Source organism: Callorhinus ursinus, unplaced genomic scaffold (assembly GCF_003265705.2).
Source record: "Callorhinus ursinus isolate GAN/ISIS: 27379988/994484 unplaced genomic scaffold, GSC_fseal_2.0 scaffold3, whole genome shotgun sequence".
NCBI lineage: Eukaryota > Metazoa > Chordata > Mammalia > Carnivora > Otariidae > Callorhinus > Callorhinus ursinus.
In genome coordinates, this window is record NW_027397065.1 from 66,451,439 (window position 1) to 66,478,441 (window position 27,003).

At 44.3% G+C, this 27,003-nt stretch overlaps 1 protein-coding gene across 3 annotated transcripts in view; it reads left to right on the forward strand.

Moving 5' to 3' along the window:
* Window positions 1-27,003, forward strand: part of ADAMTS12 (ADAM metallopeptidase with thrombospondin type 1 motif 12) — a 297,469-nt gene that overhangs the window by 7,491 nt on the left and 262,975 nt on the right. For all 3 annotated transcript variants that reach the window (XM_073891049.1, XM_073891050.1, XM_025867427.2), the window contains exon 2: window positions 1,293-1,657. In XM_073891049.1, the coding sequence (XP_073747150.1) occupies window positions 1,293-1,657 (365 nt within the window). The remainder of the gene's footprint in view (window positions 1-1,292; window positions 1,658-27,003) is intronic.

Here is a 27,003-nt window from a genome sequence, read left to right on the forward strand (position 1 = left end):
GGGAAAAGAGGCTGTTTTATTAAACGTACGCCATTAAGTCCAGTTCTTTTAGTTAATCAACTACAGATGTGCTCAGTGATAGAGCGACACATTGCGAGCGAGGGAGCTGTGATGGGCAAGATTCTGGCCTCCAGAGGCTTTGGGAATAAAGTCTGATGCACAAAAACCATGGTAAAATGAGGCTATTCTGGGAGGTACAGAAAGTAAGGACCTGAGAGAACTTGAACCAGGGACCTTAGGAGAAAGAAGGGGGTTTGGAGTTGGGACGTTCAAGCCTAAGTGAGAATAAACAGGGTGTCAGTAGAGAGTGCAAAAGTGCGACGTAACACGGGAACCAACGTAAGCTAGAAGGCGCAAGGAATACGCCTGGGAGGTGGCAAGTGGATTTGATTTTCCTTCTCTCTCTCTTGCTTCCTCCCTGACTCCTTTTCTTTCTTTCTTTCTTTCTTTTTTTTTAATTTTTTTCTCTCTAACGCAAAAAAGGAGTTATTTTACTAAGTGGCTAATGGTTTGCCTTAAGTAGCCTGGCATCCTGAGTGATGATTCGCCCCTGCTAGTTAGAGTCCTTGTTCTTTTCAAACATCAGGATGAGGAGGAAGTGGTGGGGATTTAAACGTGAGCAAGCCAAAAGGTGGATGTGTTCTCCTGTGTGGAAGGGACAAGTGTCCTGTCTTGCATTTTTAAAGCGGCAGTTTTCATCTTACCATTTTATTTTGTATACTTTGTAAAAATAAAAAAAATATCCAAGTTTGTTTCTTTAAGTACCCGTTTCATGTTACGGAACACTAATGCTGTGATCGGTGTGAGGTTTGTCAGAGTCTATACGACGGGTTAGCTGTTTTTATTTTTCCTCGAACCTGAGTTAATGGGAAGTTCCTGAGGCGTTTAAGCTCTTTAAAATAAACAGCGAAGCTCTGTGATTTGTATTCATGAACTCAAGACTTGAAACATTCCTTAAGCTGACCTTGCCTTCTTGCTAACGGGACGCCTCGTGAGTGAATTCTCGTCTTGATTTGTCTCTGGGGAAACATCTGCCATCCAGAGTTGCGCCTGGGTGTCGGCTCAGACTGCCACGTGTCATCAAGGAGGGACCCCGAGTCGATTTTGAGTCGTTCAGGGAGTTTACTGTTGCCAGTGTTTGTGCGGTAGATGGGATCTGTAAACTTCAGGCCAACAGGGGTATTTTGCCATCAACACGCTGAAGTTTAAGTTCCAAATGGCCGAGCGTTTACCTTGCCGGAGACTCAGCAGAGAGTGCTCTCAGTTTTATTCTTTGTGTCCTTTTCTTTCAGAGCATTTCATCAAGGCCCTGCCTGAATACCACGTGGTGGCCCCCGTCCGAGTAGATGCCAGTGGGCATTTTCTGTCCTATGGCCTGCACCATCCCGTCAGCACCAACAACAGGAGGAAGAGAGACTTGGATGGCCCAGAGGAGCGGGTGTACTACAGAATTTCGCACGAGGAGAAGGACCTGTTCTTTAACTTGTCGGTCAATCAGGGATTTCTTTCCAAAAGCTATATCTTGGAGCGGAGATACGGGAACCTTTCCCATGTGAAGATGGTGGCTTCCTCGGCACCCCCCTGCCATCTCAGGGGCACGGTGCTGCAACGGGGCACGAGGATCGGGGCTGCGGCCCTCAGCGCCTGCCAGGGACTGGTGAGTGCCTGGGTCCCTCGCCTCCCTCCTCTGCCCCCAGGTCCCTGTCCTCTCAGCGCGCGCACCCAGTACCAGTGGGCTCGCACGCGCCTTCAGCGCGTGTGATGTGCATGGTCCTGGCTGCCAAGTGGGTGGGGGAGAAATGCATAACAGTAAAAGTTGACTGATCTGGGAGGTATGGAGAGTAAGGGCCCTGAGGCCTCAGAGCAGGGAGAACTTCAACCAGGAAGAGCACGGGAGGAAGGGAGGTTTGGAGTCCTGTCTTCAGCCTCTGAGGCCGCTCTGAGGGGATTGTGCCTGCCTGGCTGGCCAGCCCCTTTTGAATTAGGAGGACCTGGATTTGGACAGAGTGAGAGGCTGACTAGCAAAGATGGTGTTGTCAGCAGCTGCTCTGGTAGATAGTTGACTATGTGGACTTCGGCCTCAGACTTCATACGGAAACTTAGGCTGTCAGGTTATCCCTTCGTGCCTTGGTTTTCTCATCTGTGAGAGATCAAGTGGGGATAATGACAGTACCCATCTCACACAGCAGGGCTTGGCAAAGGACGGCCTGCAGACCAAATCTGGACCGCCTCTTGTTTTCATAAATAAAGTTTTATTGGAACATAGAGAAGCCCACGTGTTTGCATTGTCTAAGGCTGCTTTCAAAGTACAACGGCAGAGCTGAGTAGCTGGGATCCGGACTGTATGGCCCATGAGCCCCCAAAATTGCTATCTGGCTTTTATAGGAAAAAAAAATGTCCTTATCCCCGTTAATAGAGTATTGTGGGAATTAAATGAATAAATATATATAAACACCTTAGAAGAGTGCTTACGAATAATACACACTCAATGGATGTTGGCTGCTCTTATTAATTTTTTATGTTTCCAATATGCCAGGTACTGGATTGTGTGGTGTGTGAGGTGGTTTCTGTACATTGCCCTCTTCTGCTTTCCAGCCCCCCATCTTGGTTATATTTTCGTGGATGATGAAGCTTGAAGATGTTGAATAACTTTACTGCACAGCTGATTTGAGCCCAAGACTTTCTACCCCTTACAGGTTGCCCTGTAATCCCCTCACCTCCCCTAGGAGAGGAGGAACCACTAATCTACCTTCTCTCTCTGTTACCTGCTTATTTGAAACCCTTGTTTTAATGAGCCCTCCAGGAGATTCTGATGCTCACTGAAGTTTAAGACTGGACTAGAGCAGTCACTCATAAGCCTGGTTAAACATTAGGATCCACTGGGGAGCTTTTAAAAAGTACCCATTCCCCACCCGTCCTCCCAGATGTTTGGATTTAACTGGTCTGAGACTGGAGCTCAGACATCAGTAATTTTTTAAAGCTCCCTAGGAAACTCTAATGTGTGGTAGGTGTTGCCAGCCAGTGGATTAGCGTGAGTGGGGATTAATTAGCAGTAGTAGCCAATATTACTCTAAAGTAGCAGTTCTCCCCGAATAATTCTAGCACGCAGCCAGGGTTGAGAACTGCTGCTCTCAGTTGCCCCCTCTTTTCATCCTGTGCTTTCCCCGGGAGACTGCACACTGTTTAGCATTATTCCACGCTCGGGAACAGAATATTGGAACCTTTTCCATTTCAAATGGCCCCAGGGAGCAGTGTAGACTCCCATGTGGGCATTTTCAGATTCAGATTCCAGATTCATACTAAACACAGGGGCACAAAGAAGCAAATAATAACTAATGGACTAATGTGGTAGCCAAGATGATGGAAATTTTAGGTTCAAATTGCTGAATGATTTTTGCCAGAAGAACGAGTCTACTGACATAATCTTGGAGCCCTTTACACAGAATTGAACAGTTTATGGACAGTTACAAAATAGGCACTAAAATCCAAATGACTTTCTTTCCTTTCTGTGAGCATATGAGCTGGCCAGCTTCAAGTTCATTTGCCATTATGGCCAGTGCTCCTCATCAGAATGATGGTGGTTGGACTTGTCTCTGATTTCTCCTGATCACTTATCTGGAATCTGACTTCTGTGATACTTATTTTCCCTTTCACTCAAACATGACCCCACAATCAAATTCACAGGATGGCAGGCTCAGGATATATTCTCTTTTAAGCCCCCCCACCGTCCTAAGGACAGAGGTGGCGTTTGGGAAGGCTTTCTGAGGAAGGGAACACTCTCACGTGGAGGAGGACATCTGCTTCTCCTTTCTATGGCTCAGGCGTGGCATCATCTTTGCTTTAGATGTAGTCACCCTAATGCCACAGGCTGTGTTCTCTTGGGGTCGTCTATAATTTAGGGTCTGTTTAGCTTCCCTGGGAGCAGGCTCAGATGGTTGCAAACTGAAGACCCAAGAAAGGTCACTCGGGCCAGGGTGTGGGGTGACCTCCTTCCTCCACTTAATACCTTCCACGTGGCTTTGGTCCCCATATTTTTGGAGGCTGCTCTCCACTGAGTCAGCCCATGTCCCAGCCCAGCAGCATTCCCTCCGTCATCTTTACCATTCTCGTCACTCTCTCCCTTCAAGTCTTTATAACCTTGAAGTTATGGAATTTGCTTCCTTTGAACAGTTTAGTTGATTTGTTCCATTCTAAGTTCTTTGATGGAGAGACCGTGTTGTTTAATCAATTAGACTTGGAAGTCATTACCTGTGAGACTCCTGGGGAGTCGTTTTGGATTTGCTGTTGCCAGGGGCCCTCTAAGGATTTGTTCCAGGTTAGTTTGTTGTTAGTATTTCAGTTGACGTTTCTGTAAAGTGTTACACTCCACACTTCTGCATGATATGGGATTGGGGTTCTGACCCTTCATGGGTACCCCCTTTCACCGACGGCTTGGTCTAGTCTCCCAGCACCTGGACTGTATACCTGAGTCAGTAAATATTTGTAATGTTTGTTATTTTAATAAATATTTTAAATTCTTGTTCACAGTCAGAGACAGTATTTCTCAGCTTAAGCTTTATTAAAGTGAATATGACTTTTGGCTCTATCCTAAACCCTAGCCTCAATTCCAGCCACTACCGGGGAATTAGATCCTGACCCCTAATCTGAAGAGCTAGCTAGCTGGTCATGGCTCTCTCTCTTTCTCTCTCGAGGGCCACTAAGCTTCAACTCCCACTCAACTTTTTCCTTTTCCCTTTTAGCACACTGAGATTTTCTTTCTTGTTTTGAGCCTAATTATGGATTGCAACTTTCAAAGAGGTATTATTTTCAGTTTTTGTTTAAAGTTAAACTTTTTATTTTGAGTTAGCTATAGATTCATATGCAGTTGTAAGAACTAATACTGAGAGAGCCCATGTACCCTTGACTCAGTCCCCTCCAATGGTAACATCTTGCAAAATTACTGTACAATATCATAGCTAGCATTTTGACATTGATACAGTCAAGATGCCCAGCATTTCCGTCCCAAACAATTCCATGTGCTGTCCTTTTATAGACACACCTGTTTCCTTTCTGCCCCCAGCTCTTCCTTATGTGTGCATTTTATATTTAAGTCATGATCCATTTTTTAAAAAAATTTTCCCCTTTATTTAAAAAAATTTTTTTTAAAGATTTTATTTATTCATTTGAGAGAGAGAGAGAGAGACAGAGAGAGCACAAGCAGGGGGAGAGGCAGAGGGGGGAGAAGCAGACTCCCTGCTGAGCTGGGAGCCTGCTGTGGGGCTCAATTCCAGGGCCTGGAGATCATGATCTGAGCCAAAGCAGACGCGTAACCACCTTATCCACCCAGGCGCCCCGAGTCATGATCCATTTTGAGTTAATTTTTGTACAAGATGTGAGACTTAGGTAGAGGTTCATTCTCATTCTCTTTTTTTTTTTCTTATTGCCTATGGATGTCCAATTGCTCCAGCACCATTTTTTAAAAAAAGGCTACCTTCCCTCCATTGAATTGCTTCTATACTCGTCAAAAATCACTTGGAAATATTTTTGTGTCTATTTCTGAGTTTTATGTTCTATTCCACCAGTAGAATCTTTATCACTATAGCTATATAATCTGGAAATCAAGTAAACTGGTTCTTACTGTTTCATATTTTGTCAAAATTGTTTTAGTAATTCTCGTTCCTTTGCCTGTCCATATAAGTTTTAGAATACTCTGACCACAAAAATTTGCTGAGATCTTGGTAGGAATTAAATTAAACCTATATATAAATTTGGGAAATTAACATTTGTTATGTTTAGTCCAATCCGTGAACATGGTAAGTCTCTTCCAATTCTTCCCATGAAACCTATCCAGGTTGACTGGTGGGACTGAAAGATCCATGATGCTTGGTCTTCCCTCCTAATTTTGTAGCTCCTTGGGCCCTCCCTTTTAAATCTCCCTCTGATGGCATTTCTTTTCTTTTTTCTTTTTTTTTAAAAGATTTTATTATTTATTTGACAGAGAGAGACACAGTGAGAGGGGGAACAGAGCAGGGGGAGTGGGAGAGGGAGAAACAGGCTTCCCGTCGAGCAGGGAGCCCGATGCGGGGCTCCATCCCAGGACCCTGGGATCATGACCTGAGTTGAAGGCAGACGCTTAACGACTGAGCCACCCAGGCGCCCCTCTGATGGCATTTCTCACCAGGAATCTCCCAGCCATTAAATGGGCTGTTCTTATGGACCTGCAGGCCCATCCCACCTGTCCGGTAGTTAGTATGATTAGAGAATGAGGCTGTTAAATGGACTCAATAATAGCCTTGTATTTTTTTTTTTTTTAATTTACTTTTCTGGGTCAGAGAATTTATTTGGGGAAAAATTGTGAAACTGTTTTTGCAAATTTGTTCCCTTGGTTTGTTCACTCACATTTATTCTTGAAGTATTCTGTTTTGGAGAGTTTCCTGATTCTAAATTAGTCTGGTAGAATGATAGTAATTTCTTCTGTGCTGAACCTCACTGCCTCCCCTGCTGCTGAAAGATGGGGGCTGGTGGGAGAGACTCAGCTCATTGATTCAGAGCAGGTTTGGAGAAGAGTCTGCTCTGATGGAACCCAAGTTTCTATGCCTCATTAGTACGATTTAGAATTTCTTTTCAGTCTGAAGAATTCCAGTGCCCTTTTCCCTTTTGGTAGGTTTTTAAGTGTGCAGCTTGTCTCGAAAGCTGCAGCAAGAACCTTCATTTCAGTGACCGCCTTAACCCTCACATGCCCCTTGCAAACTATTTCTACATGAAAAATATGGATAATCCCATTAGTCATCCCTGCTTATCTCACACCATTGTAGATAACAGCTTCAAATACTTGAGAAAAGTACCCAGTTCTCTTGTTGGCTTAGTAGGAGTAGCTGAATCTCTTTACCCACATTGTTGGGACACCTCATGAAAACTGCTCTGGTCAAGTCATCAGTGAAGGTCATGTTGCCAGTACGTGCCTCTCTGGTTTCCTTGTACTTGTGTTTCAGCACTATGTGACACAATTCCTTTTTTTAAGTATTTTTTTTCTCTTGGCTTAAGTGACACCATATTATTACGGTTTTACTCCTACCTACCACTCTGAGAGTTCTGTCTCAACATCCTTTACGCCTTTCCATATCTTTAATTAATAGAGTGTCCCAGGGCTTGGTCTGTGGCTCCCTCTTCTCTAACTTGATCCTCTTATTAGGTGATCCTGACCAGCCTCAAATGCTCTCTACTTATCTGTCATCCTGTCTGTCCATCTGTCTATCTGTTCATTTATCATCTATCATTATTATCTATCATCTATCTAATCATCTATTTGTATAATTATCTGTCTTTTGTGTCTGTCTGTCTGTCTATCTGTCTGTCATCACTCATCTGCCCATCATCTATATCATCTGCCTCTATCTCTGTATATGTATGTGAGTAACTGTGAGATTTATGTATCTAACTCTGATAGTTCCTTATAACTCCAGCTCTTTGCCATTTCTACATGTATGCCTAATAGGAATCTTAAATTTGACATGTTCAAGGCAATACTTTTTTTTTTTTTTTAAGATTTTCTTTATTTGATCGCTTCTCGGCCTTTTGGCTAAGATCAAGTGTAGATTTTATTTATTTGACAGAAAGAGAGGGAGCACAAGGAGGCAGAGCGGCAGGCAGAGGGAGAGGGAGAGGCAGGCTCCCCGCCGAGCAGGGAGCCCAATGCGGGGCTCGATCCCAGGACCTTGGGACCATGACCTGAGCGGAAGGCAGCCGCTTAACCAACGGAGCCACCCAGGCACCCCCAAAGCAATTGTCTCTATTCCCTCCTCCCGCCATCTTCCCCATCAAGGGGCACGTCTACGTTCTTCTAGTTCCCCGGGCCAAAACCTGTGGAATTATCATCGACTCATCTATTTCTCTCCCACTCTCTGTTTATTCTTATCAGCAAATCCTGTCTGCTCTTCCCTCAAAATATGTGCAAAATCTACCACTCTTGTCACTTCCAACTAGCTAACACCCTAGTTCGCTCATTCTCAACAGGCGTAGTTTTGCCCTATAGGGAATATTTGGCGATGTCTGGAGATATTTTTGATTGTCACAACTGGGAAAGGGGACATTGCTTCTGGCTTCTAGTGAGAGGTACCGGAAACTTTCTACAGCGTACAGAACGGCCCTCCACAACAAAGGATTATATGGTGCAAACTGTTAATAGTTTTGAGGTTGAGAAACTTTCCCCTAGTTCTAGTCACCATCCTATCTCTTCTGGACCACGGCATTGACCTCCCAAGTGGTCCTCCACTTCCTGTGTTAATTCCTTGCAGACCATTTCTCACCATGGCCAGACTGAACTTTTAAACCCATTTATAGAGCAGTGCACTCTGCTGCTTCAAATCTCTACTTACTTCCCATCACAGTAGAATACAATCCGAATGTCTTGTCCCGGCTTCCAGGCTCCCTCTGACCTGCTCATTGCCTACCTCTCTGCCCTCCTGCCCCATCACCTTGCCCTCCCGCCGAGTACTTCAGGCACACTGACCTTCTCTCTGTTCTTCAGTTGCACCAAGCACACTCTGCCTCATCCGCTTTGCATTCGTGTTCCGTCTGCCTAGAACGCTCTTCCTTCCGATTTCTACATGGCTGCTCTCCTTGTCTGTCAGTTGCCAGCTTATGATCTTCCCTGACCGTTCAACCTGCAGTAGACGCCTCCAGTGTTCGATCACATTGCCTGTTTTATTTTAAAAAAGAACCTAAAATACTTGACATTTTCTTTTCTTTTTTGCTTAACTTTTCTTTCCCTCACGCTGTCTTGTTCACACGTTTAGCTGTGTTCCATGGTAAACCTTCAGTAAATAGTGGTTGAAGGGAAGGATGCGTTTATTTCAGCATTTAGCCCTTTACCGCCGCACGTTCCTGTAGAGCCTTCCAGGCTGTGGCTTCACAATGAGATTATGGTTCCTCAACCACCCAAACAATGGCTCGCATGCCACCTATTGACTTCTAGAATGCAGTTGGCTTAAATGGTCCGTGAATCATTTCTGGTGTGTTCCCAGGGCACTGGCCCCTCATCATGGCAGTGTGATGTTGTTCTGCTCTCTGGCCCTCCTGGGTCTAAGAGCGTTGTGACTCTAGGAACACTGTGACTCCAAGAATACTGTGATTGCCACCATCCTGTTGACTTTGGGAAGGGGACACTGCTATCAACTTTACTATTCTCTTCTGGGCCTGGGTTAGGCCTTTTCTTAGTTCTGCAAAGCACATCAGATTCCAAACTGTAATTTTCAGTAAGATTCTTTAGAAAGTTTGCATATGAAAAGAAGGAAGGACAATATACATAATGACCTGAAACTTTTTTTTCCGCCTTGGCTGTGCTGAGTCTAGGCTGAGCTCCAAGAGGGTCTCTGACTAAGCGCCTGGCCTTTTGATCTGTAGCAAGGATCTGCCTTACAGGCCATCTCCCTGCTAAAAGGTGCACTGAAGCGTAATGTTCTGCTGAGTCCTGGGCCCACTCACGAGGCCTCTGAGAAAGGAGGAGAATTTCCCCACCCCAGACTCAGGCCCATCTTCTACTTCTTTTTTCCAGGTGTATCTTGCAAGGAATAGCTACTTGCTTCAGGGGAAACCCCAACCTAAAGCCAACCCCACAAAAGTACCCCATCATGGGGACCAGTGAGGGCTGAAATCCAGCTCACGCTCTACCAACTGAACCAAATCCTAGTTTCAGGAGGGAGGAAAAGAGGGCTTTTTATCATCCCTTTGCCCCCAGATGACGGTCACATGAGGACACAGTCACCCATTGTCAACATGTTTCCCAAAGCTAGAGGTACTCAGTTTCATATAGCAGTATGGAGAGGTGGGCTGTGTATGCACATTAAGAGCAGATCTTTTTCCATTGGGCTCTCGAAATTCTTGACCAATACTTTTCCCCAATCTCTTCTTCAATTCAAGGTGAAGAACAAGTCTGTGTCTATCTTCTGAGACTATTGGGTCTTTGCTTCTGATCGCCAATGAACAACTGCTTGAGCTGGAACAAGGGAGGGGGCTTCTCGGGAAGATACAGTTACATAAATGCTCAGATCCTGTTGACATGTCAGAGAAAAACATTTCTACCCAATAACCATGTTGGAAGGGCACCCCTCTGTTTCTTTGTTTAGCCATCTTTACACTGAGGTGAAGAGAATTTTACTTTTTGTCACCAGAGCAAATGGAAGGTATGCTCAAAAAAATTTAATCTTAGGATGCAGGACACTATGAAGCCTTGGAGTGGTCTTTCAGCTTCTCACTAACAAGACCTCAGTTTTTATTAGGATGTGCTGTTATATCATTAAACTCTTTAAACTTTGTTAGGTTCTAATTTCCAAAAATGCAAGAATGAAGTATTCTCTGTGGTTTGCTGTGCAAATGTTGTCAATGAGATGAATGGAATATTATGCAGCCATCAAAAGGAATGAGATCTTGCCATTTGCAACGACGTGGATGGAACTGGAGGGTGTTATGCTGAGTGAAATAAGTCAGTCAGAGAAAGACATGTATCATATGACCTCACTGATATGAGGAATTCTTAATCTCAGGAAACAAACTGAGGGTTGCTGGAGTGGTGGGGGTGTGGGAGGGAGGGGGTGGCTGGGTGATAGACATTGGGGAAGATATGTGCTACGGTGAGCGCTGTGAATTGTGTAAGACTGTTGAATCACAGATCTGTACCTCTGAAACAAATAATGCAACATATTTTAAGAAAAAAAAAAGAAAAAGAAGAAGATAGCAGGAGAGGAAGAATGAAGGGGAGTAAGTCAGAGGGGGAGACGAACCAGGAGAGATGATGGACTCTGAAAAACAAACTGAGGTTTCTAGAGGGGAGGAGGGTAGGGGGATGGGTTAGCCTGGTGATGGGTATTAAAGAGGGCACATTCTGCATGGAGCACTGGGTGTTATGAACAAACAATGAATCATGGAACACTACACCAAAACAAATTATGTAATATATGGTGATTAACATAACAATAAAAAATAAAAAAAAAAACCTCTGTGCTGTGTGATGGTGCATCCACTGAGAGAGGGGTATGCTTCGTACCACCGTACTCCCTCAAATGCAGTTCAGTTCTTGGCCCAGATGAAAAGTTCTGCGGCTTCTTTTTCCATACAATCAAAGAATGTAACCGTTTCTGCCCTCTTGTTCTTGAGCTCCGGCTGAAGCCCAGGGTGATGTAGCCAAGGAATGAAATCCACTGGCAGAACTGTGTGGGAAAACTTTCCCAGCATGGCTTCTTGCCTTGCTTCCTGATCTTGAACTCTGTGGCTTGTTGGCAGAACACAGTCATTTGAGTTGTGGGATGCCTGTGTGTCAGGGTTTGTCATTCCTCACCAGGAGGGATGGAAAGAAATGCTCTGTGTATCCCCTAACTCTGCTCCCAGGCTGAGGAATTCCCCGTGACCCCTGACCTTTGGGGGTTGCCTGGTCAGACCCGTGCTAACTCTGACATGAGACTTTGGAACAGGGCCTCTGGCTGGCAGGAGATTCCTCTCCTCACTATCAGTGCTTTGTGTTACAGGCTCATCACATGAGCGTTGTCCCCCTCCCCTTCTTTTTCATCTTTCTGCTTCCTTTTCAGTTATCTTGTGAGTTCCCAGCATGATGGATTGGAAGTGAGAGAGAGAACTGACGAATCTGTATTTCAAGAAGCAGGGTTATTTTCTTTCCTTTGCTCGGACTTTGAATTAGGGGCCCTCTCTGTGGACCAAGCACAGGTCAGGAGAAGGAATGACCCCCGGCTTATGGGAGATGAGAGGAGGCCAGATGCTCTGTTTGTTACTGGGTTAATTACTTGGCTTATGTGTTCACACAAATGCAGCTGGAGATGTTCTTCCCTTCTCCTGTATATCTCTTCTCCAAAGGCTTTATTTTGAATCTCATTTCTTGTTTTCATTACAGAGGCTGAAGATGAGATGTGCAGAGTTTCCCACTTGATGTTCATATATTACCGCTCCTCTTCTTTTTTGATTGTGTATGAATCATAGGTCCAAGGAGCTTAACTATTAGCTTCAGAAAGCTCTAGTTCCTTTCACAAATGTCTCCACTGACTAACAGATATTAATAAGAACTTTGAAAAATGAGAAAACAAGAGGCCTGCGTTTTAGGTTTTGTAACTGAAAAAAATGTTTTGCTTGGTTGTTGGAGATGATCTTTCAGTGTGACATAAGTGATTTATTTTTGACCAGACAACCTATGTCAGAGAGACATACAGCCAGATCTGTGGAGACTTGGCATATTTTTTGTATAGAGCAATCCCACTAAATTTGGGAGTCAGAGAAACTGGGCTCAAGTCCTAGCTCAGTACTTATTAACCCTGTGACATTAGTTGAGACCCTTTGCCTTTTTGGGTCTGTTATTTGAGTGGACTGGGTCCTTGCTACAAAATATGTGGCCCATGGACCATCGGCATGAGCATCACGTGGGAACTTGTTACTAATGCACCTTCTCAGATCCTACCCAATTTGCTGAATCAGAACCTACATTTTAACAAGCTTCCCAGGTAACTTTTGTGTGCATTACAATTTGACAGGCATCAGCCCACCGCACCCAGAGACACTAGTTCTGCTTGAGTTCACCCTTCCGCATATTGCATCCTTGTGGCAAATTGTTGTCCCGATGTTCTAAGCCTCATGAAGCTTAGAAACAGTAGGGGGGATGCTGCTGTTCTAATCGATGTTGATGGATAGAAGGGGGAAGAGAAATCTTAGATAATGTGATTCAAAAAAAGATTTGTGGAAAACCCAAAAGACTCCACCCCAAAACTGCTAGAACTCATACAGGAATTCAATAAAGTGGCAGGATGTAAAATCAATGCACAGAAATCAGTGGCATTCCTATACACCGCCAACAAGACAGAAGAAAGAGAAATTAAGGAGTCGATCCCATTTACAATTGCACCCAAACCCATAAGATACCTAGGAATAAATCTAACCAAAGAGGCAAAGAATCTGTACTTAGAAAACTATAAAATACTCATGAAAGAAATTGAGGAAGACACAAAGAAATGGAAAAACGTCCCATGCTCATGCATTGGAAGAACAAATACTGTGAAGAGATCAATGCTACCTAGAGCAATCTACACATTCAGTGCAATCCCTATCAAAATACCATCCCCTTTTTTCAAAGAAATGGAACAAATAATCCTAAAATTTGTATGGAACCAGAAAAGACCCCGAATAGCCAGAGGAATGTTGAAAAAGAAAAGCAAAGCTGGCGGCATCACAATTCCAGACTTCCAGCTCTATTACAAAGCTGTCATCGTCAAGACAGTATGGTACTGGCACAAAAACAGACACATCGATCAATGGAACACAATAGAGGGCCCAGAAATGGACCCTCAACTCTATGGTCAACTAATCTCTGACAAAGCAGGAAAGAATGTCCAATGGAAAAAAGACAGTCTTTTCAACAAATGGTGTTGGGAAAATTGGACGGCCACATGCAGAAGAATGAAACTGGACCATTTCCTTATACCACACACAAAAATAGACGCAAAATGGTTGAAAGACCTAAATGCGAGACAGGAGTCCATCAAAGTCCTAAAGGAGAACACAGGCAGCAACCTCTTCGACCTCAGCCGCAGCAACTTCTTCCTAGAAACATCGCCAAAGGCAAGGGAAGCAAGAGCAAAAATGAACTATTGGGACTTCATCAAGATAAAAAGCTTTTGCACAGCAAAAGAAACAGTCCACAAAACCAAAAGACAACTGACAGAACGGGAGAAGATATTTGCAAATGACATATCAGATAAAGGGCTAGTATCCAAAATCTATAAAGAATTTATCAAACTCAACACCCAAAGAAAAAATAAGCCAATCAAGAAATGGGCAGAAGACATGAACAGACATTTTTCCAAAGAAGACATCCAAATGGCCAACAGACACATGAAAAAGTGCTCAACATCGCTAGGCCTCAGGGAAATCCAAATCAAAACCTCAATGAGATACCACCTCACACCCGTCAGAATGGCTAAAATTAACAAGTCAGGGAACGACAGATGTTGGTGGGGATGCGGAGAAAGGGGAACCCTCCTACACTGTTGGTGGGAATGCAAGCTGGTGCAGCCACTCTGGAAAACAGCATGGAGGTTCCTCAAAAAGTTGAAAATAGAGCTACCCTACAACCCTGCAATTGCACTACCGGGTATTTACCCCAAAGATACAAATGTAGTGATCCGAAGGGGTACGTGCAGCCCGATGTTTATAGCAGCAATGTCCACAATAACCAAACTATGGAAAGAGCCTAGATGTCCATTGACAGATGAATGGATAAGAAGATGTAGTATATATATATATATACATACACACACAATGGAATATTATGCAGCCATCAAAAGGAATGAAACCTTGCCATTTGCAACAATGTGGATGGAACTGGAGGGTATTATGCTGAGCGAAACAAGTCAATCAGAGAAAGACATGTATCACGTGACCTCACTGATATGAGGAATTCTTAATCTCAGGAAACAAACTGAGGGTTGCTGGAGTGGTGGGGGGTGGGAGGGATGGGGTGGCTGGGTGATAGACATTGGGGAGGGTATGTGCTATGGTGAGCGCTGTGAATTGTGTAAGACTGATGAATCACAGACCTGTACCTCTGAAACAAATAATACATTATATGTTAAAAAAGAAGAAGAAGAAGAAGATAGTAGGAAGGGAAAAATGGGGGGAAATCGAAGGGGGAGACAAACCATGAGAGACTATGGACTCTGAGAAACAAACGGAGGGTTCTAGAGGGGAGGGGGTGGGGGGATGGGTTAGCCTGGTGATGGGTATCAAAGAGGGCATGTATTGAATGGAGCACTGGGTGTTATACGCAAACAATGAATCATGGAACATTACATCAAAAACTAATGATGTAATGTATGGTGATTAACAGAACATAATAAAATAAAAAAAGAAAAAAAAAAAAGAAGATTGAAAATGCACTTGAGGGCTTGGGAGCCAAATAAGACGGGTTATGGTGGCCAGATGTGCTCTCTGTCATCCTTTGTTGCTCTTCTGTCCTCCACGGAGTTTTGTTATGTTAGAACCCTTGGCCTTGGCATGGACAGCTCTTGCCAGGACAACTTCCCATTGTTCTCAAGTTCTTTAATCTCACCTCTGGTGAGTATGCTAAGCAATAATCTTTTGTTTTGGTGTCTTCATCTAAGCTGTTGAGAACAGATAGGCTTTCCTGGCCCTCTCAAGACTAGGACAGACCATAGCAACTGATACTGTTTAGAACTGCATTCCCACTCCCAGGGGGATGGAGCCTTGCTGGTGCTAAATTTGGGTCAACAACAAGGAAACCTTGATGTTTATAAATATTCCCTTAAGAGATTGTAAGTGTGGAGTTTTCCAGGATGTTTAGGAAAGTCTAGGAATAAAAGGGCAAAGCAAGAATGAGGCTTTCCTCTCAGTTCTGGGAGGACACTACCCTTGCAGAGAGGGCCATTTACAACAGTGCACCCCATAGACAACAGGACAGGAGACACGGCCTCTGCTTCCGGGCCAGTCCACCTTACGTCCACAAAGTTCTGTATCCTTGACTAAATACATGAGGATTTTAGAGAAGATGTGCCCCACAAACCATTTGGTAACACCATGATTGTCCTGTTTGCCTTCTTCATTGATTATACTTGGTTATTTGTTTTTAAGGCTTTTCTGATAATCAAACACTGAAAATCTTCCTCTAAACAAACACATTTAAAAAAATAAGATCTGAGATTTCCCAGTGGTGTATGTTGTTGGATTTGCTGATTTTTCTCCTTGAGATATTTCAGGCATTCATTTAAACAGAGTGATTTTGGGGGGGGGGCCTCGGTGGCTCAGTCGATTCAGCGTCCCATTCTTGATTTTGGCTCAGGTCATGATCTCAGGGTTGTGAGATCAAGCCCTGCTTCGGGCTCCACACTGGGCATGGAGCCTCCTTGGGATTTTCTCTCTCTCTCTCTCTGCCTCCTGCCCCTGCTCTCTCTCTCTCAAAATTAAAATACAATACTATACAATACAATACAATAAAACAAAACAGAGTGACTTTCATACCCCAGTGCATCCTATACCAGACCCCCTACTCTAACTCATCAGCCTCATTCCCACTTACACATTCCTTCAGGGTTTAGCAGTGAAATTGGAGGTGAGGGCAATAAGTTATTCTGAGAAACAGATTTGTCACAATGATACGATTTCATACTAGATGGTCCCATTGGGTGTCATTGATTCCCCTCGTCACCAATCCACCCTCCCCTCACCACCACCACCCTGTTGACATATTTTTCTCTGGGAATTTTTTTCCTCACTTGATTTCTGCTTTGGCCCTAAGGAGTGAGTCACACAATTTAAAAATACACAACTTCCACACTCTCTGACTGGGTCATCAGATATCACATCTTTCTTCCAAGCAGGCTTCCTTTCTTCTTGCAAGTTTTTTGTTTTGTTTTGTTTTTTCCATTTTTTTAAGTTTGCAACTGAATTTTTCTCTTTCTGATTCTCCAACATTCTCACCTTATCTCTGATGACTAATCCTCCCTCCCTTTGCTGGTTGTGGGTTTTCTGGGCTTTCTCTTTGGCTTTCCTTCCTTTTTCTTACTCTTGCTGTGTTTTAGTTATTTTTAATATCTTTTATTTTTTAGCAGATCTGCAGCAGGAACAAATGAAGTTGAGCAGTTAGCTCAAAGGAGGCCTATATAACTTACAAGTTATTTAACTTACAAAACAGGTCTCTTTAACGTAATTTTATATGTTGTATATTTTATAATACATATTTTATATGTTATATATTACTTATAAATTATTTAAGTGATTTACATAGGTTATATATAATAGTATATATTAACTAAATTAAATTAATTACATTAAATTATATCTCATATATCATTTATTAAGTTATATTTCTTTTTTTTTTTTGAGAGAGAAAGCGCACACTAGAGCAAGCCAGGGGGGTGTGCAGAATGAGAGGGAAGAGAGAATCTTAAACAGGCTCCGTGCCCAGAGTGGAGCCTGATGCGGGGCTCAATCTCATGACCCTGAGATCGTGACCCGAGCCATAATGGGGAGTCAGACGCTTAACCAACTGGGCCACCCAGGCGCCCGAATATCTTATCTTGGATCGCCTGGCTGGCTCAGTTGGAATAGCATGCAACTCTTTATCGTGGGGTCGTGAGTTTGAGCCCCACATTAGGTGTAGAGATTACTTAAAAATAAATAAATACATAAACTTAAAAAAAATTTCTTATCTCCTTTCCAATCTCTGTGTAGCTTGATAGAGAAAGAACAGTGGAAATAGGCTGTTCACAGCAGAGCTTCCAGATAAAATAGAATTTATTGGAGGTAGAGGAGCAGACTGTGTGTTTGTGTGTGTGTGTGTGTGTGTGTGTGTGTGTGTGTGTGTGTGTGTGTGTGTGTGTTGTGGGAGGAGGGAGCTAGCTAATACAGAATAAGTCCACAGAAAGAGGTTTTTATCTGAAGCTATGTTGCAGGAGAAATGACTGAAATCACAGTTACAGTTAAATGTGTAAAAACATCCTTGACCCTCATTCATTTGAAATTGCATTGGACCAGAGGGCACATCTGAGCTTGGATGATGGACGGGAGGCAACCCTGCAGTTTCCTTTCTGAGTATTCTTTTCTTTTTGGAAGGTTGTGATGGCAGTAGCCATGGCAAGTGACCAGGAAAGGATTTGAGATCCACTGATAAATGCTTTATATCCTTTCTCTGGAAAGGATTTGCTCATTTACTAGTTAATTCTATTTACATTAAACTGTTTTAATAGAGAGATACAAGTTTGATAAGCAGGCTTTTCTTCCTTTTTATTCTAATTTCTAGGCCAGTCTGCTGAGATTAAGACTTTTCTGCCTTAATCACTGCAGAATAACTAGAAGATTCAGTCCTCTAGAAAAATGACTTTTCCAATTTTTTTTAAGATTTATTTATTTATTTTGAGAGACTGAGAATGAGAGAGAGAGAGAGAGAGAGCACATGAGAGGGGGGAGGGTCAGAGGGAGAAGCAGACTCCCTGCTGAGCAGGGAGCCCGATGCGGGACTTGATCCCGGGACTCCAGGATCATGACCTGAGCTGAAGGCAGTAGCCCAACCGACTGAGCCACCCAGGCGCCCTTTTCCAATGTTTAAGTAAATAATTTTATTCACATTTATTTGCAGTACCCTAGAATTAGCATATACTATATTATTCATCATTTAGTCTTTTGGACGAAATAAGTTAACATTTTCAATTACTTCTTTTTTCTTAAACACATTTTTCTACCTTAAGCTTGAGCATTTAGTTTTTACTCTCTTTCTGCCCATCTTCACCTTTTATTACTGATCCAGGGGAAGAAAAAATAATCTAGAACGCAAATCACCACAGGAGAGGACTCCAGATTTTCCTCGCCACTTACAATTTTTTTTTGAAGCAGGTAATACATTCATGTGCTGCAACAAAAAGGGGGTGCCTGGGTGGCTCAGTCGTTGTGTCTGCCTTCGGCTCAGGTCATGATCCCAGGGTTCTGGGATCGAGGCCCGCTTCGGGCTCCCTGCTTGGCGGGAAGCCTGCTTCTCCCTCTCCCACTCCCCCTGCTTGTGTTCCCTCTCTCGCTGTGTCTCTCTGTCAAATAAATGAATAAAAAATCTTTAAAAAAAAAATAAAAAATACAAAAAGGTTTATGATGCAACTTGGTCACCTACCTCGGCCTCCCAGAGACTCCCAAGTCACCTTCTCAGAACAACTGATCTGCCTAGCCTTTAAGAGGTATTATTCTAGACTATTTTTGTGTGTGGTAAAATACACATAACAGAAACTAACCATTTTCCGGTGTGAAGTTCAGCGGCATTGAGTACATTTGCATTCTTGTGCAACCATTACCCCCGTCCATCCCCAGAACTTTTTCAGCTTCCTAAATCCTGTGCCCATTAAACAATAACTCCCCATTCGCTCTTCCCTGCAGCTCCTGGCGACCCCCATTTTACGCTATGTCTCCATAAATGTGACTACTCTAGGTACCTCAGAGAAATGGAATCGTACGTATTTGCTCTTTTGTGACTGGCTTCTTTCAATTAGTGTAATACCTTCAGGGCTCAACCGTGTTGTAGCATGTGCTTTTTTTCACCCCTCAGGTTTTACTGAAGTATACTTGGTATGCAAAAAAAACTGCGCATCATTAACGTATCCAGTTTGGTGCATTTGGAGATATGTATATACTCATGTTACCGTTACCACAATCCAGGTAATAAACATAGCCGTCACCTCCAAAAGTTTCCCTGTGTCTCTTTTTCTTTCTTTCTTTTCCTTATCTTTTCCTGTGGTAAGAACACTTGACATGAGCTTCCCCCTCCAACATTTTTTCAGTATGCAACACCTCATCGTTAAATACAGTTAATTCCCCATATCCATCTCCCCCACCCTCTGATAACCACCACTCTATTGTCCACTTCACACCTTTGACTATTTTAGATGCTTCTTGTAAGAGGAATCATGCAACATTCTTTCTGTGACAGAATTATGTCACTGAGCATAATGTCTTCCAGCCCCATCCTTGTTGTCACAAATGGTAGAATTTTCTCCTTTTTTAAGGCTGTGTAATATTCTATGGTATACCTTATTTTCTTTATCCATTCATCTATTGATGGATGTTGGATTATTTCTATCTTTTAGCTTTTGTGAATAATGTTGCAGTGGACATGGGAGTGCAGATAGCTCTTTGAGATTCTGATTTCAATTCTTTTAGGTGTATACCCAGAAGTGGGATTGCTGGATGATACGGTAGTTCTATTCTTTTTTTTTTTTTTAAGATTTTATTTATATATTTGGCAGAGAGAGAGAAAGCACAAGCAGGGGGAGTAGCAGGCAGAGGGAGGGAGAAGCAGGCTCTCAGCTGAGCAGGGAGCCCCGTGCGGGGCCCATCCCAGGACCCTGGGATCATGACCCGAGCTGAAGGCAGATGCTTAACTAAGTGAGCCACCCAGGAACCCCATGGTAGTTTTATTCTTAATTTTTTTTAGGAACTTTCATATTGTTTTCCAATAGCTGCATTATTTTATATTCCCTCTAACAGGGTATGAGGGTTCCAATTTATTTACATCCTCCCCAACGATTCTTAGCTTTTACTTTTTTAAATCATAGCTATCTTAACAGGTATGATGGGATAGCTCATTGTGGTTTTGATTTGCATTTCCTTGATGACTAATGATGTTGAGCATCTTTTCATTGACCTGTTGGCCGTTTGTATTCTTCCTTTTTGAGGCTGAATAATAGAGATTATTCATAATCTAGATAATAGATTATTATTATATGTAATAATATAGATGATTATAGATAATCTCTTTCTAATTAATTATTCAGTCTTAAATTGGAAGGAAATTTTTAGTGTAGACTTTAAAAATTTCAGTGTCTCTGTGGAGAACAGATGTTATGAATGTCAATTAGAATTCCCAGACCAGAGCTGTAGCCTGGTGGCACAGTAGGACTAAGCTCGGAGCCTGAAGATCTGCATTCCAAGGTACCCTGTGACTGCCTTCATTCGGGGAGTTGGTTTTGACTGCTAGGTGCAGTAAATGACTCCCCATAGGTCCTCCGTGCGTTTTGTTAATGTCCACCTTGGTAATAGTTCACCGCAAGCGCTTACGTGAAGAGGTGAAATCCCAGCATCTGACTGCTACCATTAATAAGTGTCCACAATATCAGAATGCTGTCATTGTGCCTCACTGTTGGGATTAGCTATTAGATAGCTAACTGCAAACATATAACTGGGGTGTTGGCAAGCAGTATGAGTGCTATGGGATCATATAAAAGAAGGACCCAGTGATGTCTGGGATTTGGGAGGCTTTTGTGAGAAGATAATTTTTGATCTGAGCTTGGAGGACAAGCGGGAGAAAAGACTGGAAGAGAACATTTCTGGAACACGTGTATGTGTGTCTTGCCCTGGAGCAAGAAGGAGCAAAGGGATCCTCTTGGAGGAACTGCAAGAAGGTGGTGTGGCCAGAGGGCAGAGAGCAAGTTAGTCTTTTTCCTCTTCCTAATTAATAAATAGTTAGGGGGAAGACTTTGAAACTATGTGAGCATTCTCTTCCTCACAGACTTTCAATTTACTCATTCTCTTATTTATATTAATACGTCTATACTAACACATTATTATTTAGTGTGATATGTCATTATTTATTGTAATATTACGATGCTCAATGGTCTCAGTTTGGCCAGTGGGAGCCCTTCAATCTGGTTTCTGTGTCCTTTGGACTCGTCTCATCACTGTTTGAGCACTCTGTTGTTTTCTGGTACAATAAGATATTCTAAGTTCACCTTGTATTTTCCCAGCCCTAGAATCAGCTATTTCTTCAGGGAACTCTCCCTCCACCGCGACTCCCCCCTCTCCCAGAAGAGTAGTATTTAAGCAAAGATCTGGACACTAGATGTGCTCACTGTTATTGGGTGTTGCTGTTCCAGGCCTCTCAATGGAATGTGTATACATGCATAGATACACATAAATCAAAACACACAAGTACACCTACAGTTATTAGTCTAGGTATCTATCTAGGAAATCATAAATTTACAGCAATACCTTCAATTCCAGACCAATACCACAGGATTCGTTCTAATTTTCTCTCTTTCCAAATTTGTAAAAATATCTTTTCTGACAATGACAAAACTGGTTCCTGTTATTCTTAGCATATTTTCTCCTTGAATCACACACCTGTCTGTGCCCTGTGCCCCATTGCTGTCATTGCTATGACCACCTCTTCTCTTGCATGGATGCCCTTCTCACCTCAAATGGGCTTCCTGTTCCATGCTGGCTCCCCCGAGAAGCCTCATGTGACTGCTGTCCTCATCTCGCTTAGATTCTGGCCCTCATGCCAGGCCATGGGACTGTGATTCTTTAGCTAGGCTGTTGCCCTGTGGGGTTGTCAGAGCTCAGAAACTAGTACTGAAACCCAGCATTGCTATTGCCTGGTTTGCGTTCTGGGTTCTGTTCTCCTGCATCACACATTCCCCTCCACGGAGATCTTTTCACTCTACTCGGGCACTGATGTGCTGCTCTGCTCCACCTCAGTGATCCGTGAACCCCGACATCCCTATTCCAACCCCATACAGATGCCTTCTGCATTCTGACCTACTTAAGGGCTTTAGAAGTGAATTGTCCAGGCAGAGAAGAGAGTAGGGAGGGGAAGGGCACCTTGTCTGTAATTTGACCCTGTGTGTCTAAATGCCCATCACTAAATGCCCATCCAGTTCAGGTGTTCTGTGATTCCATCCAGGTTGATGACAGATTCTCAGTCCTGCCTCGGTGGTTCTCCTGTGCCCGCCGCATCTGGCTCTGCCTTTGGTAGCCGTCCTTGCTTTTGCTTCCGGCTGTTGTGTTCACACCTGCTACCTTGGCTCTGGATGTAAAGCCCGTTTTGCTGGTGTCCCGGAGTCTTCTGTTCTTGTCTGAGTTATCTGCAGGGCCTCTGCCCTAGCCAGCAGATGGCTTAGCTGGAGAAGCTGCCCCAGTGGTTGGCACCATGCCTGCTTCCTATTTCCCTGTGTTTTTCCAGCTGCCTGTGAAGTTTTCTCAATAGTTCTTTGTGGAACCTTGTAGATACTAAGTCAACTTGATGCTAGTTTCAGTGTGAAAAGGTCTGTTTAAGAGTTCAGTGTGGACGAGTCCTGTTTTGAATTCCTTCTGCTCAAAAAAGCTTTTATGAGACTGTGACTTATACTTTTGTTAACCCTCCCTTTGTGGGTAGGGGCAACTCTGTAAGTTTATTTATAGTGAAGTCAGCCCCAAGTCCATGCTGTTTTACCATTGATTCAGCTGTATAATTTGAAATCCATTTCTAAGTAAAGCATCTTTTAAATTCATGTAAGCACTGGAAAGAAAAAAATGCAGATCAGTAGTAAAGGGAGCAGAGACACGATTGAAAAGGCACCAGGAGAACACATTTCACTTTTGTACATAGGATTACCAAGTATTTTCTCTGTCTTGTGAGTCATAGATGAACATTTCCAATTACCTGTTGGGCTTATATATGGAGATGTCCCAACCAAGTAAAATCATAATCTTTGTTCTGGAGACTGAGAAGGAGACAAAGCTGAGTCTTACCTGACGCGTGAGTGTTGTCAATACCACTCATTCACGCATCTCAGTGTTCAAGATCATGGGCTCAGGAAGGGGGTGGTATGAGAGGAAAACAGGTGTCAGGGTCTGCAATATCCTGGCGAACATGATGAACAGTGGTGCCGGGTGGGCAGAAACCACGATGTATTACATGGAAGAGTGCAGAGAAAGAAGTGAAGTTCAAAATGTGGTCATTTCTTTTTGAAGGAAAGAAAATTACAGGTCAACGAATAAGGAGAAACACAAGATTATGTATGAACTGACTTTTTCTTTTTGGAAGTTGGGAGAGACTTGAGAAGAGCCATGGGGAACCAGAAGTTAACCCTATAGAGAGAGGACAGTGGTTCAACCAAGGACCCCGAGGCAGTAAGAATGTCCAAGACCCAGAGCATAGTGAGAAGACTTTGCCATGGTTAGGGTTTTTATTTTGAAAGGTGTGACTTAAAGATTTGTTGAGGGTGTCTGTACTTCTGTACCTATTCTAGTAGAGAGAAGGCAAGGCCACCGCGTTCAGTGTAAGCCCCGGGGTGTGCTCAGATGCAGGGTTCTGATATGGATCTGGGGTGTCCCATGTGGACCCGGAGCCTCGGGCATGAACCCCAGGGTGTACTCCATGAGTCTGGGGTGTTCGGCATGGATCCCAGAGCATCTGCCCTGGTTCCTGGGCTTCTGGCGTGGCTCCAGGGTGTCTGGTGTGGATCCGGGGGGGTCTAGTGTGGTCCTAGGATGTCTGGGATAGCTCTCGGGCATCCGATATGGATCAGGGGCATCCAGCGTGGATTGAGGATTCTGCGGCGATCAGCATTGATGGGGGTGTACCTGACGTGGACTCCGGAGCATCCGCGTGGATCCGGGACGTCTGGCGTGGTTCCGGGACATGTGACGTGGTTGGGGGCGTCTGGCGTGGATATGGGGCTTGGGCCAACGCAGGTCCCTGATGCACAAGCCGCGCAGCACGGTGTTGGAGACCCCATTCCTGGAAGTTAAATCGGATGTCGCTCCTGCCCACCGCAGCCCCCCGCGCCGCTCTGCCCGGTCTGTCCCGGAGACTGCGTCATCTTCGCTCGCGGCTGCTGCTTTCCTGAAGACCATGTGGAGGAAGACATCCCTCTCCGGCTGCTCCTTCAGGGACACCCTCTTAGGCATGCACTCTAGCTGCTGCTCCTGGCTGCGCCAAGCAGGTGGCTGCACCCTTTTCTCCCCAGCGGGGAAACACGTGTCCCCCTGGGGGCTGTCGCCAGCCCTGGCCACGGCCTCTGCCCACCGCCTCTCCTCCGCTAGGATCTCCAGGGCAGTGGACTGCTTGGGCTGGTGGGTGAGCGGACCGTGGGTGGGCAGCTTTGGAAAGCGTTAAAGCCCGTATTGTTCAGCTCCAGCCTGTGGACATGCCGTCGGTGGGTGTGCGCTCCCGGCTGCAGGTTGGGCTGTAGGGCAGCGTGGTGCCCACGAGGCTGGCCGCTGCTGCTTCTCATCGGCTCTAGACAGCTGCGTGCTCACGGGGCGAGGCTTGGGCGCCGGCATGTTCAACAGCGGGCAGACAGTTTTCAGACTAAGGGCTTAGGGCGCAACCTGGCTGTGGGACTGGATCCCTTGTGCTGATACAACGAGGGTGGAAGCGAAGCGGTCGGAGATGCAGAGAAGCCTGAGGCTGGGGAACAGGAGGTGAAGGCAGCTCTAGCATTGTCTGGAGCCTTGGAACCCTGGCCAGAACTGGTAAGGGCTGGGGATAGCATCCCCTGGCTGGGTAGTCTGGAGTTCAGGGTGAAAATCCAGTGCTAGTGTATGAGCCAAGAGACTGTGCTGAAGGTCAGCCACGAAGACCAGGTGATCATGACAGGACTGGTCATGGAGGCAGCTCAGCTTAGCAGACATGGAAGGTTCTAGCCTCATGAACCTCTGCATTAGACCATGGTAGACTGGTAGCGGGGAGCCTGAAGCTAAAACACTGGCTAGATCAGAAACCGAGCAGAGGCTGAGTCTGCAGGCTGAAGATCATTCCTACCCCTGCTGGTTGGCCTTGGGAGCCCAGGGTCTCAAGTGATGGAGGACCAAGGCTGCTGCACTCTTGGGACCTTGGGAAGAGAGCCGGTACTAAATTGAACTTTCATCTGTGTGTGCCAGGCATTATAATAGGTGCTTTACTTTTTAATTTCATTTAACCTTCAACCCAGTTCTATGAGGTGGTCCTGTTATGATCTCCACTCTTCAGAAGAAGAAACTGAGGCCCAGAGAAGTTAGGTAAGTTGCTCGAGTTGCTGCATCTGGTAAATGGTGGGAACCTGCCATCCAGGGCGGTTGAACTGAGCAGCTGAAATAGCATCTCAGATTAATTTCAGAGTTGGGCCATTCTGAGGCCAGTTGTTTTTCGGTCAGAAGAGGAAGTTAAGATGACTATGCTATCATTTCCAAGTGTTTAGTCAACTGTCTAGCCTCGGGGCACATTTTCTTTTAGGAAATGACCAACCTCATCCTGTGGTGAGCTCTTCCTTCTGTCTTTTTCCCTCCTACACTCTGTCTCTTCATCTCCTCCCTAATTCCTTTCCCCCTCTCCCTCTTTCCCACGCTCACTCTTTCTGGGTCTCACCGCCCCCCTGTTACTTCTGTTTCTCTAACACTTATGTCCTACAATTCTCTTCGTCTGCATCTAGCTTCCCATATCTTTTCTCACCTTTTCCTCTAATACTGTCATTTTCTACTTTTAATTTTTTCTTTTTTATACTTTGACTCCAGTGAGTTCAGCTGTTGGGATCTAAGAAACTGCAATTGACATGGTTCTTGTGATGGAACATCTTTGGTTCTTTAAACTTGAAAGATGACCCTCTTGCTTCATATTTTCTCAATTTGTATGGTCCTTGCTCATCCTGGAAGTCTAGACACCCATGTAAGTCCCCTTGAGGCGTTGGGGGAGTTTCTCTGTAAGCTTTTCTGTGGCAGTGTTGTGGATTTCAGTGCAGTGTGGTTCCTTATGACAGTTCTTACTTTAAAAAAATGGGAGAGATGTTAAGCCTAACCACAAATACTGATCTAATTTTATTGTGACATTTTAATGTTCTTAGTAAGTGATACTTTTCATAATGTATTCATATTGTTTACAACTTTAACATTTTTTAAAGTAGGCTCCACGCCCAGTGTGGAGCCCAACACGGGGCTTGAACTCACAACCCTGAGATCAAGACCTGAGCTGAGATCAGGAGTGGGATGCTTAACTGACTGAGCCACCCAGGTACTCCACAACTTTTAAGTATCTTAAAAGTTAAGTTTTCTGAAAAGCAGGCCCTCCTCAGTAGGAAATCTCTTTCCCTGGTAAAAAGTTACAAGTGAGGTTTCTTTCAATAATTAATTCTCAGCAGTGTTCTGATTGTAGGAAGTGTTTACTGAGTAATGCTGTTATTGAATCCAGATATTCATTGCCATTGACCTGTCTCCTTGGTTGCATTATTCTGTTCCACACATTCTTTTAAACTTCCTTTCACAGAATAATCCTACCCTCTGAGAAGTACCAAGCAGGAAGGCCACAGCAGATGCTGGGGAAGAGCTTTGCCTCAGCCCAGGCATCCCGTTCAGCTGGAAACAAAGGCATTCCCTGCCCTACAGGGTCAGATTCCTACAAGAAATGGATGCTTTTCAAGAATTTCCTGGTGGACCCAATTGGTGCATCGTCAGAGGAATTTGTTTGTTCATGTGGGTGTAGTGAGCAGACCTCTCATGATGATTTCCTTACAATACATGTTTGTCTTAGTGCTGGGACTTGTGCCTGCCCCTCGTCCTGCCCACCACCAGATCTAGGTCCATCCATAGTCCTGTTGGTTCTGCCTCCAAAGTATAGTTCAGTCCTCTTTTCTCCATGTCCACTCCCACTCTAGTCCAGGCCCCCCATGTCTTATGTGGTCTCAGTGCTCTCTATCTTGCTGCTGTAGGATTCATTTTACACAGAACAGCTTGAGTCACCTTTTAAGA